Consider the following 18,955-nt stretch of genomic DNA (forward strand, 5'->3'; position numbering starts at 1 on the left):
GCCCCCACAGTGAATCATGCCCTTGACTTTCTGCAGACCGGCTTGGAGAAAGACCTTAGCTGGAACTCCCTCCGAGTTCATGTCTCAGCCATTTCCGCATCGTCAGGATGCAGGTGGGCCTTAGATCCGTTAATCATCTGGTTCTTGAAAGGATGTCTGCAGGCTCCGCCCCCCAGGGAAACTGTTATTCCCGCAGTGGGATCTATCTCTTGTCCTCGATGTTCTGCAACAGGCTCCCTTCTATCCACATCCAGAGACGTCCCTCTGGGACTTGACTCTCAAAACCACCTTCCTTCTGGCCATTACATCTGCTAAACAGGTCTCCGAATTGCACGCACTAACTGTCACAGAGCCATTCTGCACGTTGTTCTGAGGACTCGCCCTTCCTTTCTTCCGAATGTTACGTTCTTGTTCCATCTTGATCCAGAAATTGTTCTCCCAACGCTTACAGACATTGAGGGTGATCCCCACGTACTCGATGTGTCAAGCACACTGCAAGCATATACCCACTCAACGCAACCCTTTCGTCTCATTGACAACCTCCTCGTCATCTCTTGGGGAAGCAAGAGGGGTAGCGCAGCCTCTGTGAGTACTATCGCGGTCTGGTTGGTGAAGCTCATCAAGAAAGCATACTCCATTAGGGGTCTTCATCCACCTGAGGAGATAAGGGTGCATTCGACGAGGGGTCTGGCAGCTTCATGGGCAGCCTAAGCCAAGGTTTCTGCTGAGACGATCTGCAGGGCCGCTTCCTGGTCCTCAAGGAATACATTCAATAATCATTATAAAGTGGACCCGGCACTTCTTGCCACCTTTGACTTTGGAAAAAGCATTATTGCCTCTGGTTGTTCAAGTCTCTAATACATTTTCTTGGCTTTACCCTCCCTGTGTGATCACTAAATCCTATGGTGTGCTTCCAAGATTCCCCAGGAAAAGGGAAAATTGTATACTTACCTTCCGTAATTTTCCTTTCCTGGTGTATCAATTAGCAGCACACCAGATTTCTTGCACTCCCTGCCATGGCTCGGATTTGCGACTAGAATGAGTATGGCTCTGAGGAGCCTAAATTTATCACGTGTCCTGTGGGTTAAGAGGTGCGGATCGTAACCCATGGTGTGCTGCCAATCGATGCACCAGGAAAGGAAAATTACTGAAGGTAAGTATACATTTTTCCAATTATCTGCAGATTTTCTGTGGTCAGATGAAAAAGGTGCACCAGATTCCTCCATCTACACTTAACTGTGTGGATGGAGTAATCGCCACCTGGGCCAATCTGTTTCCATCTGACCACAGAATATCTGCAGATAATTGTAAGGTGTATTGGCACCTTTAGGAGGCTGGAAGTTCTTGTAGAGGCCCTAACAAGCCAGCTAGCTTCAGCTGGGCTTGTTACCTCCAAGCCTCCAGCCCTCTCAGCACTTCCCCCTAGTGGAAGAAATTCAGTATTATATCTGAATCTAGGGCATACAACTCTGCAATCCTGGCTAGACTCAGACATTTTCCTCCGCCTGCTGCCACAATAGATATAGATGGATATAGATATATATATAGAGAGAGAGACTATATTGCCAAAAGTATTGGGACACTCCTCCAAATCATTGGATTCAGGTGTTCCAATCACCCCCATGGCCACAGGTGTATAAAAGCAAGCACCTAGGCATGCAGACTTTTTTTTGTGAAAGAATGGATCGCTCTCAGGAGCTCAGCGAATTCAAGTGTGGTACCGGGATAGGTTGCCACCTGTGCAATAAGTCCATCCATGAAATGTCCTTGCTACTAAATATTCCGTGGTCAACTGTTAGTGGTATTATAACAAAGTGGAAGCAACTGGGAACAACAGCAACCCAGCCACGAAGTGGTAGGTCACGTAAAATGACAGAGCGGGGTCAGCGCATGCTGAAGCGCACAGTGTGCAGAAGTCGCCAACTGTCTCCAAGTCAATAACTTCAGACCTCCAAACTTCATATGGCCTTCAGAGACGATTGTGTTTTGTTTTTTTTAATACGGAAAGGCACAATTTGTCCATTTATTTATACTGAGCCTTGGAATCATTGCACGAGCATTAAAGATACGTCCTTTAAAAACTTCAGCAAAATTTTTAGGTTTATGCATCTCTAATGGCCAGCTCCTTTGCTTCTGGTCGCTGCACCTCCTGCCCCTATTACTAACAATTACGAGTTTTTAAAATGTCTGTTTATAATTGCTTTGTATTATTCAGCAGGAGCAACTGTCAGCTTGCATATTGTTTACAAGGGTCATTTTAGTAAATACAATGTATTGTTTTTATTGTATTTACTTTTCATTCATATCAAGTCTCAATGAGAGCTGTAGAAATCACTTGTTTGCAGTGACTGCCTCCTACGGGTAGTACAACAAAAATTAAGGTTAAGGGTCCCATTATGTTTGTCCTTTTCATGTTTATTTCTTTTATTTAAATACTCTGTTGACTCAAAAATCAAAAGCAAGTGTGTGTTGTTTTTTTTTTTTAAATATGGACTAACAATGATGGATGCCAATTTACTTCAGTTTTTCAGTGCGGTCATTTTTAAAGTTATTTCAGAGAAAATTGTTGCTGTTTTTTTTCATGTAAGGGTACCATATTGGTATTTGGGTGGTTTGCAATTCAAAAATTCCGTTGCTTTCATTCTCTTGCAGATTTACTGTTCCCCATTAACGTAGATGTTGTGAAATCTGATCATGAATTCCTTGATCAAGATTCAATGGACGCACTGCTCAGGCAAGTTTTTTTTTCTCTAGAAGATGAGCCATTTAGTGAAAGGTTACACTAAAGACAAACTGCTTGATCGCATTCATACATTCAAGGCATAAGCACTTTGACAGGAGAGTATACTTGGCCATTTTTCTCACTTATGGTTTTGTCCCGGACTATCTGGTCTTCCTGCTCTTATTTTGCTTGCCTTTTTCATGCTGTAGTCAACTGCTGTAACAAAATTTAGGAGGCCGAATATTTGGACGACTTCTCGTACTCACCCAAATGCTCCTGATGCTTATCCCGATACCAGAAGTTCTGATATCTCGAAGCTGGGTGGCGAGCTATTATACGTCGCCCGGCTTCCTGTTGGCCAGGAAGCCAGCTCCATGCTCTCTTGTCACTTGGTGACTAGGGAGCATGGAACTGGCTTCTCAGCCAATCAGCAAGCCGGGCGGCATGTAATAGCTCGCCACCCAGCTTCTAGATTGGCCAGAAGGCCTGCTCCATGCTTGCTCATCACCTGGTGACGAGGGAGCATGGAGGTGGCTTCCCAGCCAATCAGGAAACCGGGCGATGTGTAATGACTTGCCGCTCAGCTTGCTGGTTGGTCGTGAGCTGGCCAATCCGGAAGCCTGTTAGCGAGTCATTACCCCCCCAGCTTCGTGATTGGCCAGAAAGCCGGCTGCATGATTCCTCGTCACTTAGTGACGAGGGAGATGGAGGCGGCTTCCCGGCTAATCAGGAAGCTGGGAGGCGAGTCATTACACTCCGCTCGGCTTCCTTAATGGGACTTTTGGTATCCGTGAGTACCGAAAAAAACCCATCCGTACTCGATACCAAAAAAACGGTGTCGGTGCATCCCTACTAGAAATGGGTAAACCATTAGACTTCTGCTATGTACACAACATTGTATCGCATTATTATTATACAGGATTTATATAGCGCTACAGTTTGTGCAGCGCTACACAATATAGGGACGACATTTCAATACAAGTTAAGATGGTAAAGAGGGCCCTGCCCGTGAGAGCTTACAATCTAAAATAATCCATCTGTATCCATCTATGGTGTTGACAACGCCCCTACTGGATTCTATATAGGGATATACTCCATAGCTGACTATAGGACATAAATCTTTATGCATAAACTTCACACTGTGTCAACAATAGATTTTTCTTTTTCCAGGCGTCTGAACACCTTAAACAAATGTGCGACTATGAAAGTGGAAATAATTCATCACTGCAAAAGAGTATGTTTTATTTGTGTTAGTTCATTTTCCCTTGCATAGTTTTATTATATTTAGTGCTATAAAAAATGAAGGTCTATGTGCATGTGTTTAAATTATCTCTGGAGTAAAGTATTGCTATTAATTGTCCGCTTATTACTTTTATACTTATCAAGTTTTGGCTAGATATACACATTAAACATCCAAGTAAAATGGTTTACCTACAGCCCAACAATAATTATCATAGAGAAATTGATTCTTAATAAAGAAAAAAAACCTGTCTGCAATGTATCATTCATCCTTCATTTTTCATAGACACTCCTAATGTCTATGACTCCATCAACAGAAAAGTGGTTTTAGTTGATGTACTCTTTAGGGGGATTGGATGGGATTTAAAAAAAAATCCCCCAGTTACTACCTATTACTATAGTGATTTCCTATTAGGATAAACTAATCTAAATTACAAACTTTTTTTAATTCAACCTCTCAGTGGCCTCATGACCTCATATGTGCATTACCACTTAGTGGCCCTATCATCATGGTATGTTTCTGTATCTTTTAGTGACTAGACCCCAGAGCATGTGCACGAACGATATTGCATCTGGAGCTCATGCCTGCAGCTTTGAACTACAGTGAGAACGGGTTAGAAATCCCCCGTCTCATCTAACGGATGGGCTGCCTAATGAGAATGGAGAAGTGTTAGCCTGTGGAGCCTGCATGCAAAAAGTGCTGGCTTTGAGCCAAGGCTCAGAAGGAGGTCAAGAAGAGTCCTTTTTGTTACTCAGACCTCTCCAAACCCAAGCCTGTCTCCCAGTCCACTCGCAAGCCATGTCTTCCAAAGCTCCAGATAAATGTTCAGATAATGGGGGCACCCCCTCTTTCCAAAGTTGGTGGACTTCTGTTAGCCTTTTGCAGACACTTTTGTGTTGTGTTCATAAGGTAGTTTTCAGGGGCTACAAGCTGGCATTTTGCTCCCATTTCTTCTAACCTGCCTCATCATACAGATTATCAGATCTCCTTGTGGCCCTAGTAGGTCTTCTGGAGCAGTGTGTCATCGCCCCAGTTGTTGTGGCAGAACGGTTTCAGGGGTTCTTCTCCAACCTGTTCAGTTCCCAAGCCAAAAGGGGCAGACGCCCCATCCTGCATCTCAAGGTCCTAAATTTCTTCACGCGGACAAGAAATTCTGCATGGGATGCAGTTTATCAGTAGGTGACCTCCCTCCAATGCCTGGGTGCAGTTCAAGCTGTTTGAGTGCTTCTTGAGATTTTTGGCTTCCAGCAACTGTTCCCAGATTTGTAAAGCTGCCACCTGGTCTTCTGTTCACACTTTCTCCAACTTCTCCCAGGTGAATTGACCTCAATGAATGACAGTGGGATTTTGTTACTTGTCATAAAATCCATTTCTTGGAGTTCATTGAGACACACGGGTCCCAACCCAACACTTTGTTATTAAACCGAGCCATGTTGGTAGTAGGAGTGGTTATACCGGGCTGGCCCACAATATTTTTGTTTGCTAGTGTCCATTCCTTCTGTAGGTGGCAGTATAACTTGACTGTATCTGATCTCCTGTGACCCTTTTTAGACACAAAGACATTTCTTATGGTACAAAAACCTGTTTCAATTAAAAAGTATTGCTTTTGAAGTGATTACTTCCATGGGCTTATTGAAAGGCCTGATCCCGCACAAGTACAGACACACAGGTGCACAAACATGTGAAGGATTAACCTTCCCCTCATTATTTTAATCTAATTGACGAGTTCCAGATTAAGTCAATTATTGTCTGATAAACCTCTCTGTTCAAGGTAAATACATTTGTTTTGTGTTGAATTAGAGTACTGCTGAGTTGTAATGTTTTGCTAACCCATTACATTTTATTTTTTAAAAGAGTGATGAATCAGAAGATGATGAGCCCTGTGCCATTAGCAGTAAATGGTCTTATCAGAGGCAAAGCAAACGCTGGTCACGCTTGGATGATCTTAATTTTGCTCTATGTGAAGAAGCATGTGCCATTTCCATGCCAATAGAAAATATCCCAGTAGTTGATGCTTTGGATCAAGGGGAAAGAAATGATGCATCTTCATTGCACAGCTCCAGCAGTAGTGAGAGTGACTGCTTACCCAAAACATATGAAGATCTTCAGAAAAGCAGATGTTCCTCCAGAGCTTCATCTGCAAAAATTATTTCTCCGGGTTCAACTGTTAGTGGTTCCCCTTCTTCCAGTGAGATGTTAAACGTAACAAATGAGAAGTTGGTTAGTAAGCATCTTAGCAAGAAAGATACTCTACTCATGAAAATGGAGAAGTTTCGTTTAAGAAGCTCAGTTGTAAAAAGGACTCCACATCCTAAGGTCAAACCTACCATAAGTAGTCCAGTACTTCTTGACGATCTTGGTAATGAGAAATTGCGCAGTCTGAACTGTGTAAATATTTCAGACTTTCAAGAAAAACAAAGTAAAACTGATTTTTCTAGCTCTTCCCAAACATGCAGCAGTAGCAGTCCATCTGAAAACAGCAGTGCTATGAGTACCCCAAGTCCGGTTAGAGTCAGAAGTCATATGAAGAAAGGGGGAGTAAATAAAGAGTATGTTGAACCTTCCAAATCTTCTTCATGGAATAAGAATTTTGAGCAAAAGCTAAGAAATAAAAGAAATTTGCATGAATGTCAAATCTTTTACACCCCACACGGCCATAAACCTGGGACATTTCCTAAAACAATTACTGCAAACAGCATTTTATCAACTATAGACAACACCTCTGTAAACTGGAGAAATGGAAGCTTTCATGGTTATGATAGTAACAAGATTAGTTCTAATGGGGTCAAAGACACTGAAGCGCGACTTTTGCCAATTGACAATCGACTAAGCATCTATGATAATGTGCCAAATCTTTCCTTTCAAATTGATGATCTTTGCTCACCTAATGATGATGATGTCTTTTCAGAACTAGACAATGTAATTGAGAATATCAATGGACTCCGCAAACTAGTCAGTTCTTGGCCTAAAAAGTGCTCAGATGATGGGGACTTTGATTTTCATGACTCTGTGTCAATATACCAATCCTCTCCTAAAACTGTTCATCTTCAAGTGAAAGAGCAGAACAATTCTAAATCAGAATTGACAAACCATTCAGACATGGACTTTTGTAAATCCCACACAGACTCCTACTCTCCAGCTCTGCCATATATGACCATTTCAGAAATTGAAGCACCCTTAATCAACTGTAGCAGGTTAGTTAATAATGTTGTGAAGTGATATTGCTAAAACAGTTTTCTTAGGTAACCAAGCATTAACTTTCAAAGTGCATGTTTGGGTAAAATGCTGCCGGTACAGATTTAGAGTTCTGCAAAACATACAGGGGGGAATTTATCGAAACTAGAGCAGACAACATTTGGAGCAGTTTTGCATTGCAACCAATTAGCTTCTATATCTCTTTTCTCTGCTCAGCTGAGCAAACTGAAGAGAGATGCTGATTGGTTGCCATGGACTCCAGATGCTGTCTGCTCCAGTTTTTATAAATTCCCTTCTTTGTGTGTTCCTAACTTCCTTCTGTTGGCAGATATCTCTGCCCCTGCTGTACTGACATGCCAAGCAGTCTTAGTGTTGCTGTACTACAGAACCCCTTCCCCATAACATACACCAGAAGTGTTTTGAAGTCCAAGAGAGAAGACTTGGGCAGGGCTGATCATACCACTTGGAATCTCAGCATAGCAGAGGCAGCATTGAGAGCCCACTACAGTAAGTTAGGAACATACTAGATTTGTGGACAGATAACAGGTACAGTCATGGCCAAAGATATTGCACCCCTGCATTTCTGTCAGATAATGCACCACTTCGTGCAGAAAATTGTTGCAATTACCAATGTTTAGGCATTCCCATGTTTTATGTCTTTTGTTTGTATTGGTATGACACAAAAAAGTTGAGAAAAAAAAGCCAAACCTGACACATTCCACACAAAACTCCAAGAATGGACTGGACAAAATTATTGGCACCCTCAATTAATATTTGGTAGCTCGGACCTTGGAAGTGCCATGGGCTGTAAACTTCTTGACAATGCTGTGCACAGTGGACACAGGAACATTAAGATCTCTGTAGATTGACTTGTAACCTTGAGATTGTCCATGCTTTTCCACAAAAACTTTGAATGCAATTATTTCTTGCAATTTGGAGAAGGTGCCAATAATTTTGCCCAGTCCATTTTTGGAGTTTTGTATGGAATGTGTCAGATTTGGCTTTTTTTTCTCCACTTATGTGTCATACAAATACAAACAAAAGAAACAAACATGAGTGCCTAAACATTTGTAATTGTAACAATTTTCTGCGCAAAGTGGTGCATTATCTGACAAAAATGCAGGGGTGCCAATATTTTTGGCCATAACTGTACCTTATGTACTTGTAGCAGAGGTGTGCTAATTAAGGTGTTTTTTTTTTTTTGTCTTAATTTTGGCCAGACATACACTTGGACAACTGAGTTATTATTATTATTATTATATAGGATTTATATAGCGCCAACAGTTTGCACAGTGCTTTAGAAAATAGAGGGAGACAATGCCGTTAACAATACAATTTCAATACAGGAGGGTTAGAAGGGCCCTGCTCGCGAGGGCTTATTTATGGTAAATACTTTGGTCTTGGATGCGCTGTTCCCATTATAGTGATACAATACTTTCTTCTTTCCATTTTCTGAATGTGTTTCTTGCATCTTGGAAATACTGTTAACATAACGTTTATGATGTAATCTCCCACCCCTTTTCCCCACACACAAACACATTCCTTTACACACTGCCATGTGATTATCAATGCCAAAAGGATTTAACTGGCAATTTTTATGATTAACCATTATAAGTCATGACAAGATTCAGATATCACAGCATTGGAAACCTTGGAATGATGAGATAAGTACTAAGTACCCTTTTATGGAAAATGTCTAAGAAACCTGAGTGTGAATATAACTATACCGGCAACAGAGATAGATATCTATCTAGATAGATATACATACACACACTGAGTGGCCAGATTATTATGACCACCCCATCAGTACTTCGTTGGGCCACGAGATGACTCCATGAGATGTTGGAAGGTGTTGCGAGGAATCTAACACTGCACTGTTGCCCTTCTGTTGTCTTGTACCAGTCTTGCCACTCTCCGTTCTGCCCTACCATTGACTAGTCGCTGACGGCCACAATTCGCACGTTCAGACCCATATCTTCGGCTGACAGTCCAGTCTTTAAACACTTTAACAACAGCTGCTCTTGAACATTGAACGAATTCTGCTGTTTTGCTGATACTCGCTCCATGGCTCACACCAACAATCATCCCACGTTCAAAGGCTGTTAAATCGCATTGTTTACCCATATCTTCAGAAAAAAAATCACTTCTACTGTCGTGGATCTTAGCTGCTAGCCATATTTTGAACTACTTTTTAAATTTATGGATTATTATAAAAAATTATAGTATGAGCTCTCATACATGTGACACTTTTAGCTGAAGTAATATTTTTTTCTTTTGATAAATTCTTTCTTTACAGCGTTCAAATAGCCCAGCCCATTTTAGGATGTCTATAATTAATAATGATGTCTGTAGGACATTGCAGCTTGGCTCTGTGTTTTATTTATAGTATTATATCCTTCCTTTGATGTCTTTGGCAGCACCCTCCCTATACAGGGTTTTTTTTTTCTTATTAAATTACCGTATATATGCATCAGGATGACTTCAGACAATTGGTACTTGACAGCTTGAGTTTTTGCATTTTAGTTGTGTTTAGTTTCTCGCAGCTTATGCCCAATGCCTAATTTCTTTAGAAAACATTTCCTGTATAACTTATACTATGTATCCTGAGATACAGTAAGTATTACAAAAGTATTTGTGATCTTTGAATTTGCAGAGAAAGTCCAGAGTCTGAAAATATTTCCATGCAAGTTGAAAGACAGTCAGCAGCTCACTTAAACAGGATCCAGAAACTGTCTTTGTTAAAGCTCACAGTGCTGATGGATAAATATTCCACTTCCAACAAACAAGGATGGAACTGGTGAGTTCATGGGAATTCTGTGTGACACAACTGCTCTAACTGAACCTCACCCTACATTTCAGTGGAAGTAAAGGAAAATTCTTTGAGGTTTGCTCAAATCTGTAAACTAGTTGCAAGCGTTTTCCATGAGTTATTTTGCTGAGTAATTTGCATGGTTCTTTGATAACTTGCTTGGTAATATAATTGCCAACATTTTGTGGAAATTCTAAGATATAGGAGAAATATGTTGTGAGAACACTCAAAAAAACTCCAGCCAAAGCTTTTTTCCCCATGTTTTGAATAGAACATGGAAAGGCTGTTTGCGTCCCTTTTTGGACTGATCCACCTTTACTGCTTCTCATGATGATTGCTGTCGCTGGATTGGCAGTGAGGGGAAATCCAATCTTTTATGGTTGTTCTAGTGAAAGGTTTGAAAGGGGGATTGTCCTCCTAATTTAGAAAATGTAAATTCATTCCTGGCATGTCTCCAGGAAGTAAAAAAATATGTCCTTAATGGGGACACAGCAGTAAAAGTGTGACAGTTTCTTGCTGAAGATTTTAAATGGCTGGAGTTCGACTTTAAATGGTTAGACTACACAAAGCTGATATCTTCTGCTGGATTGAGTCACATAGTTACATAGTTACATAGTATTTGAGGTTGAATAAAGACATTAGTCCATCAAGTCCAACCTATTAAGAGCTCTTTATGTTTTGGGTCTTCAGCAGGAATATCACTGCAACTTGAAGTCTCCAGACCTACCATTTTACAAAGACCTTTACATGGGTATATGTATCTTTTCAGAGAACTTTAATGCATTCAAGTCTCTGCAACTTATTGAAGTGTGCAGTATAAAGTCGGTGTCACAGTCCTACAGATGGTGCACATGCATAGTTCACTAAACCACTGTAGATGAGCGCTAGATAACCGAACATAGCGCAAAACTAGGGCTGCAACAACTAATCGACATGATTATAATCGATTATTGAAAAAGTTGTCAACTTTTTCAATAATCGATTAATCGGCTTCCGATCAGTTGGCCCTGTTCACAGCTCCACACGCTGCGCACCGCACCTCCTCCCCAACTCACGCTCACCGCTGCCAGACCCGCACGCCCGCATCCACGCTCTACACGCCACACCTCCTTCCCGCCTCACACTCACCGCCCGCAGGCTAACTAATCGATTTTGAAAATAATCGTTAGCTGCAGCTCTACGCAAAACCAATACAAATTATTTAGATTGTAGCTGTAAACTGTATGTAGATAATATACTTGATGAAAATTATAACTCGGGACCCTGAAGGACTGCTGCAGGAGAAGTGAAGGACAATACAATAAAAGAAAGAAAAGAGAGCGCAAAACAAATGTAGATAAGGGTCGGGGTGAGCCTCCCAATTGGTATGGCCTAGAATCACTTACAGAGGACCTCCTAGCAGCAGAGTCTTTGGCATGTTAAAATGATCTTTCAGCAACCTTATAAATCTTCATAAATACATTCCTGGCTTGTTGCAACAACAGCAACAGTATAATGTTTAAAAACAGCTGCATCATATAAAAAATTATCCAGTAAAGTGAGTTTGATTAGGCTGAGATAATGCCTCCTCCTGCCTTCAGCAGGCTGGTAACATTTCCTCAGTCCCCTCTTTCCATGAGTGATCACAATGCGGCATTGTAGCTGTGTAGCAAGTCACAAGGTGAAAGGCTGCAGCTGGAGCTCATCTGTGTCAGACATTTGTGAATACAGCCAAAGACTGCACAGGCACCAGGATTTGCATGATTGCCTTCTCTAAGCCAGCCTCTCAGCCCAGGAAGTACCGTAGCTTTTAAATCAAGATGGTGCTTGAGAAAAGAGGTCTGTCGCAGCCAGGAACTCCACAGGCTCCAGCATTTATGATTATTATCTGTGAGCTAGCATATCAATCTACAATGTAGTTGATGCCTATACAAAGATGGATGGCTTTTACATCATAAAAGCTGGTGCCTGTAGAGTTCTTGGCGATGTTCACAAATGTCTGATCACAGGTCAGCTCCTGCTGCATCCTTTCACTTTGTGATATGCTGCAGTCTTGTCACTGAAAGGCAAAAGGGGATTTATTCATGCAGTCTTCCGGCAGAAACTGAAAAGTCTGCTTTACGTTAAAGCATTTGTGATTTTCAGCCATTTCAAGAGATGAGAAAATTTTCCATTGACCTTGAGGAGTTAGGGCCACCAATGGATTGATTTTCATTTGATCCGTGTCTATCCAGCTCAAAGTGTACACTCCATTCAGGTCTTGTGGCGCCTTCCGGTGAGCTGCAGAAAAATGCACCACGTCGTGGCTGGCGTGCAGCACATTACACAAGCATTGTGGTGTGAACAGGACACACAGGGCACACATAGAATCGGACAGGGCATCTTTAGCACTGCCATGTCTGTCAGTTTCTTTGAAGTAACACATACTGAGTAAGACCCGCCACCGCTATTCAATTTAACATACTTTATTTCTGCTTCTACATTGAAATGAAACAGTTATATGATGTTATAGAAACAAATACTAAATTCTTCATTATTTTATAGGAATGTTCCAAAATTCATTCGTAAAATAAGGGTTCCAGACTATAAAGATAAGAATGTGTTTGGTGTTCCACTTCTCCTAAATGTGCAGAGGACAGGCTATCCTATTCCCAAGAGTATCCTTCAGGCTATGGAGTATTTGCGAATCCTCTGCCTTGATCAGGTATTTTTTTGTTCTCTCTATCTATATCTATTCTATCTGTATCTATCTATCTATCTCTGTAAACAGTATGCATGCCCTTTCGGGCTACCTGAAAAAAATCAGGTTAATAATTAAAACAAATGCATACGGAGAGGTTACAGTTCATGAAAATGTTATAACAATTAGTAGACTGATGGAGATCTATGTAGTTGACGTTCAGTGCAAACCTTCATTTTGCTGTAATTGTTGAACTTGACCCCACACCGCTCCCACATTGAGGCTCCCTCTCTATTGGCTATTGAGATTTATCACATTAAAGAACCAATAGGGAGGACAGAGAAGTTGACTGAGCTGTGCTTTAACAGGCGAAGTCAACTGTCTGCCTGTCTAGATGTATGAAGTGTTTCAAACTGTCCATACATTGCTGGAATTCAGCAGAAATGACCTGACATTTGAACACTCTGGATAGCCCTGTCTGCAGCCACTCCTTTCCTCCACAAAATTCAATTGAAAAAAGGAGGTGGTCTGAAAATTCTCAGCTGAACAGGACCCTGCAGCCGATGTACAAGTTGTTTGGGTATTCTGCCACCACTGAAGCAGTGGCTGCTGAATAATGTAGGCTTCATCGGGGATTCCTCCATCTACGCTGTTTTCCATGGATGGGAGAATCAATAGATTTTCCGCAGGATGAATGAAAGTCTAAGCCAGCCAGCTTTACTATGTGGTTTTCACCAACTATAATGTACACTACTTTTGGGTGTTTTTACACAATCGCTTTTCATTAACTTCTGCCTCAAAGCTGAAAGTGTTGCCAGGTTGTAAAAACATCCCCTTTTATTTATTTGTTTGCTTTCATTAAGTTTTCATTATGAATCAATTTTAATTGGCAAAGTCAAAGATTTCAAATAGATGATATATTCCTAAAACTGTTTGTATACTGAAAACCATTACCAAATATTTATGTCTTGTACAGGTTGGTCTTTTTCGAAAGTCTGGTGTAAAGTCTAGAATCCAGGCTCTTCGAGAGATGAATGAATTAAACTGTAACTTTGTGAATTATGATGGCCAGTCTGCATTTGATGTGGCAGACATGGTGAAGCAGTATTTCCGTGATTTACCTGAACCTATATTTACAAGCAAGTTGTGTGAATCTTTCCTGCACATTTACCAATGTAAGATCCCTTTCTGTTCTGTGTGTCACCCAGAAATGGAATAAAATATTTACATTAAAGAAAATCTGTAAGAATGTTGAAGCTCTGCAGTTGGCCACTCAGGTTCAATTACTACATCCTGCAGCTCAAGCTCCCCTATATCCAGAAGCACTGAGTATTTACCAAGAGCTTTAACAGAGCGTCAAATGTGCAGCAAGGCTGAGCGTCTGCAGGATTGTGTGTGTTTTTGCAAGAATGCATATAAATTTACCCTGAATGTGGAAGTGGCAGATGCTTATTTAAGCTGATCACATTGACATTATTAATAAAAAAACTACTTTAAGAAGACTATAATTATAGGTAAGTAATTCTAAATAAGACTATGTATTATAAGTAAGCTACCTCAGGATACCTGAGAATTGCTTTATGTCCTGTTGTATGAAGGCATAAAATAAATAAATGTGTAACATAGTCCTGCATTATTTCACTGTAATATTTATTAAATAGACATAATGGAGAACATATTTGTTGAAATTGGGCAGTAAAATGTGTTATGACAGGGGTATAGAAGCAGCATGGTGCCTTTTTGTCAGGATAAAAAGTTGGTATCCTGACAAAAAGGGCATGCACATGGAGCAGCAGTGATGGATGAATAAATAAGAGGTTCCCCATATTCCTCTGAGCAGAAACCCCCTGAAGTGCTTTGAATATAATGTATTATTAAAAATAATAGAATTAAATTATGAAACTTGCCAGCATTATGTAAAAAATTCATAAAGAATGTTGGTACAATATGTTAAAAATATTGTTTGGGAAGAGAATCATTAGAGCTGGAGTTTTTCTAGCGGCCCTGCACAGGTAATGTCAAATACTTGCTTCATCTGAACGTTTTGCAGTTCTTGCCTTGTTCAGATTTCCCCTTGAAGAGGGAATTCATATAGTTTCTTCTTGTCCTTTAGATGTGCCAAAGGATCAACAATTGTTTGCAGCTCAGGCTGCCATACTGCTACTTCCAGATGAAAATCGTGAAGCCCTTAAGATGCTGCTGTACTTCCTTAGAGATGTGGTTGCTTCTGCGAGTGAGAACCAGATGACCCAAACAAATATTGCTGTGTGTCTCGCTCCCAGTTTATTTCATTTAAACTCCCTCCGAAGAGAAAGCACTTCTTCAAACAGGTATGGTCAAGATTGCTCAGTGACTTTTTTTATTTATTTATTTTTATTCTGTTTGTCTTATTGGCCCAACCAATAGATTGAAGTCTTGTACAGGTTAATAATTAAAACAAATAATAATTAAAACAAATAATTAAAAGTAGTTTTTCAGATTTGTAAGACCGTTTTTTCCTCTGCCCGTCCTGTGACTGTAATGTCTTCCTTGTATTGTAAAGCGCTGCGCAAACTGTTGACGCTATATAAATCCTGTATAATAATAATTTAAATTTGACTTCAGGATATAGTTTCTGCTTGTAGTACTCACATGATTTTGTGAGAAGTACATTTTCGGTTTGAAAATGTACCTCTAGATTTACATTCAGATTGGCATGTGTCTTATTAGAAAATGCAACTTGCATAACTTCACCAAGTCTGTCAACACTTGACAGACTGCTGTCATTCATTGCCGTTATTGACCAGAAATGTGAACAAGAGTATTCACATTTTCTGCTCACCAAAAGTATACCTTACATTCATTATTTTAGGTGAACTGACATGTTCAGATGTTGGTCGTTAACAGCAGCATGGAGAATTGGGAGGTGTATAATAAAAGAGTGACTCAGTGTATTGCTTTGCAGTTATCTGTTACTTTGTATAAAAACATTTATTGCTCAGAGATTCTATTACTGGATAAAGGGACCTCACAGTTTCAAAGTTGCATACATTAAAAAAAGATGGACACTCTACAAATTAGGATAAAGGTAAATTGATGAGCGTTGGTTTGTGAGTGGTGGTTCCACTTGTCCTGGGTTTTAACCAACCTTTTGTAGACATTAATATTAGTTGTATATGTAAAAAGAACGCCTGAAAAAAATGTCTAGGTATATATGATTTAAAATTGAAACATTCTGCAGTTTAGTACTATCAGTTGTTTGATTGCGTGGGAAGGCCTTTATCTCAGACTTGCTGGATCCCATTAAAAATGATGTCACGAAAACAAATTTCTCAGGCAGCTGTGGGACCACAGAAAAAGCCAGAGTGGGCTGCATCCGGCTAACATCCTGACATCTGGATGATCCTACGCTAGATCAGAGTAAAAGCACATACTTCTGCCGTGGGATTTCTGCTATTTTGTTTGGGTGAAAGTCAAATTTAGACCAAGTTTTTTTTTTTTAAATAAATGTATGCGTTTTATTCAGATTACACCCCTTATACCCTATTAACATGCGAGGAGACTAATAGGCATTTTAGCAGAATTACTTAAAAAGGATTAACTCCTTTTTTTTTTGAATGACCTAATCCTCACTCTTTAACAAATCTTTCCCATATGGAGCATAAGTAGTTCATTGTGTAGTGTTTTTTTTTTTTTTTTTTTTTTGGTATAAAGCTTTTTTTCTGCTCTAAAAGACTACTTTGAAGAAGCTTGCCAGATATATAGATGTTAATGTTTTAATTTGTAATAGTCTTCAAAGAAGCATAATCTCAAAGCCCTGGCTCTAGGGATTAATCTCTTATCAGCAGTTTCTTTGTGTGGTGGCATTCACTTCCTTTATTCTGTGGATAATCAGGCAGGAAGTGTGTTGTAATGATGTTATTGAGAACTTTTACTTGTCTTTTATAGTGAATCATTAACTAGAAATGCTTCAAATCTTTCAGATATTACTTGAGACAAAATAATATTTATAATAGGTCTTATTTTTTATAGCTGCAAAGAAGGTAATGTTTTTTTCATCCAAGTTTTGACAAAGTTTATTTTGTACTGAACTGTCTGGTGCTTATTTGGCTGAATGCTGTATGTTTCTATGCTTCCACCACGTTTTCAATAATAACACATGGAGATACAGTATTGCTGTAGGTATGTAAATGCCCTCCCTTCCAGCACAAAACTTAAAAGCAAGGATCTCAGTATCTGTTTAGGGGCAAGTGGGTGGGGTCATGCAAATTGTTTCTTTTGCACCTTTTAAGCTATCTCTGCACCCAGACCTGCCAGTGTATAGCACAGATATAGCCATCAATTTATAGATCCAATATTACCAAGTTGCATATAACTGTTTTTGGCCTGTTTTAGCCCTCATCAGTGCATAAATGCCTTTACTGGCTCTTTGATGTACAGCTTGTGAGTCCACGGGGACAGTACAACCATTGCTTTCTGTATGGAAGCATTTGTCTCTGCAGAAGTCCAACTCTCTCCCTGCTAGAGCTCTCCAAGGAGCATGAGCTTTGCTGATTGCAGGGCTTTAGGTCTGACGTAGCAGGGTAAATGGAAGATGTCTACAGAGAAACCACTGCAGCCACACAGACCACACAAAGGTTTCTTCTCTACAGCAAGTTCAGAGGAAACAAACTTTTCCACTCAGGCTGTAGCTGCTTTCTAAATAAAATGAACTGTAAGACTTTGCACACCTTTTTGTTTGAATGTATTTAGCTTATTTGAATTGAAAAGGTGGACTTTAATAAAATGTATTAATACAGTACAGGAAATTCATATGTGGCTAATAGAAACTATATAGAGAATAGTTTCCTTTTAACCTTTATCTAAAGAAAAGATGGCTACATTATTATTAGGAGCAATTATATATATTTATATGTATCTTTTCTCTGGATTTAGGTCAAGTCAGAGGAAATACAGTACTGGAAAACCAGACCAGAAAGACTTAAGCGAAAACTTGGCAGCAATTCAAAGTTTGGCTCATATGATTGCAGAGTGCGGGAGGCTTTTTCAGGTACACTGTGTGAATACATTTATTTTCAACACAAGAAGATACTGCCTGTGCTACTCACACTAATTGATGCACATAAGTTAAGCTAGCCATAAACGGCCGATATTTGTGCTGTGCATGGCCTTGTCGGCACCACCTCACTTGAATAGAGTCAGTTTCAGAATCGAACGAGCCAAATGGAAAATTGTCACCCAAAGAGTGCAGTCATTGTTCAAGTATTCAGGCAGCAGCTTGTGTTGGGGGCTACCTGAATATAATAGCTGACAGTGCAGATGCCTCTATCCACACTGTTTTACCATGGATGGGGGAATCAAGTGATTTATTTAGTTCAACCTATATGTGTATGAATAGGGTTACACAATATTATCATATAAAAATATAAATAGCTGAAGTACTTTTACATAAAAAAAACTGTGGATAGTCAGAAAATTGTTACTTTTCTCATGAGGTGGTGTCTAGATTTGCCATGATCCCCAAATTTGCCCAAGGGGTGAATACGGTACATATATGTTTGGTTTAACCCCTTTGCGACTCAGGATTGGCACTGTATGTCCCCATCGTGAAGTGCCCAAATGACTGCTCACGTACTGTTGGTGTCATGCTAGAAACTAAGAATAAGCATTCAAATGGCACTTGTTTAGAGTGCACAGCAATTGGCACTCTAGTGCCAATTACTGTGCATGATCATGGGGTCAACCATCAATGCAGCCCTCCACCGATCTGGCCTTTTCTGGCAGGGTGGCTAGACGGAAGCCTCTCCTCAGTGCAAAACACATGAAAGCCTGCTTGGAGTTTGCAAAAAAAAAACACCTGAGGAACAAGATTCTCTGGTCTAATGAAACCAAGATTGAACTATTTGGCCTCAATTGTAAACGTTATGTCTAGAGGAAACCAGGCACTGCTTATCACCTGCCTAATACCATCCCAACAGTGATCCATGGTGGTGGCAGCTGTGGGGTGTTTTTCAGCAGCAGGGACTGGGAGACTGGTCAGGGTTGAGGGAAAGCTCTATGGGGCAAAGTACAGAGCTATCCTCAATGAAAACCTGTTCCATACCCAAAAAGACTAATTGCTGCCAAAGGTGCTTTAACAAAGTATAGGGTCTGGATACTTCATTATATGTGATATTTCAGTTTTTTATTTTTCTCAGCTCTCTCTCAGCCTTCCTGGCTGTCTCGTGTATGCCCCCAGCACACACACCACCTGGCTCCACTCTGACTACTGGGTGGAGTTCTCCTGACTCCTGGGCAGAGACCTCCCCTGTCTTCCTGGTGGAGCCCTGAAAACTTACCAACACCATTACT

General features: G+C 40.3%; 1 protein-coding gene across 1 annotated transcript in view; it reads left to right on the forward strand.

Moving 5' to 3' along the window:
* LOC108791905 (rho GTPase-activating protein 7-like) overlaps positions 1-18,955 on the forward strand; it is a 65,033-nt gene that overhangs the window by 34,414 nt on the left and 11,664 nt on the right. Inside the window, exons 3-10 of the mRNA XM_018562537.1 lie at positions 2,653-2,734; positions 3,893-3,956; positions 5,817-7,156; positions 9,811-9,954; positions 12,490-12,649; positions 13,602-13,800; positions 14,739-14,955; positions 17,540-17,654. Coding sequence (XP_018418039.1) covers positions 2,653-2,734; positions 3,893-3,956; positions 5,817-7,156; positions 9,811-9,954; positions 12,490-12,649; positions 13,602-13,800; positions 14,739-14,955; positions 17,540-17,654 — 2,321 coding nt within the window. The remainder of the gene's footprint in view (positions 1-2,652; positions 2,735-3,892; positions 3,957-5,816; positions 7,157-9,810; positions 9,955-12,489; positions 12,650-13,601; positions 13,801-14,738; positions 14,956-17,539; positions 17,655-18,955) is intronic.

Source organism: Nanorana parkeri, unplaced genomic scaffold, assembly GCF_000935625.1.
Source record: "Nanorana parkeri isolate BGI_ZX_2015 unplaced genomic scaffold, ASM93562v1 scaffold582, whole genome shotgun sequence".
NCBI lineage: Eukaryota > Metazoa > Chordata > Amphibia > Anura > Dicroglossidae > Nanorana > Nanorana parkeri.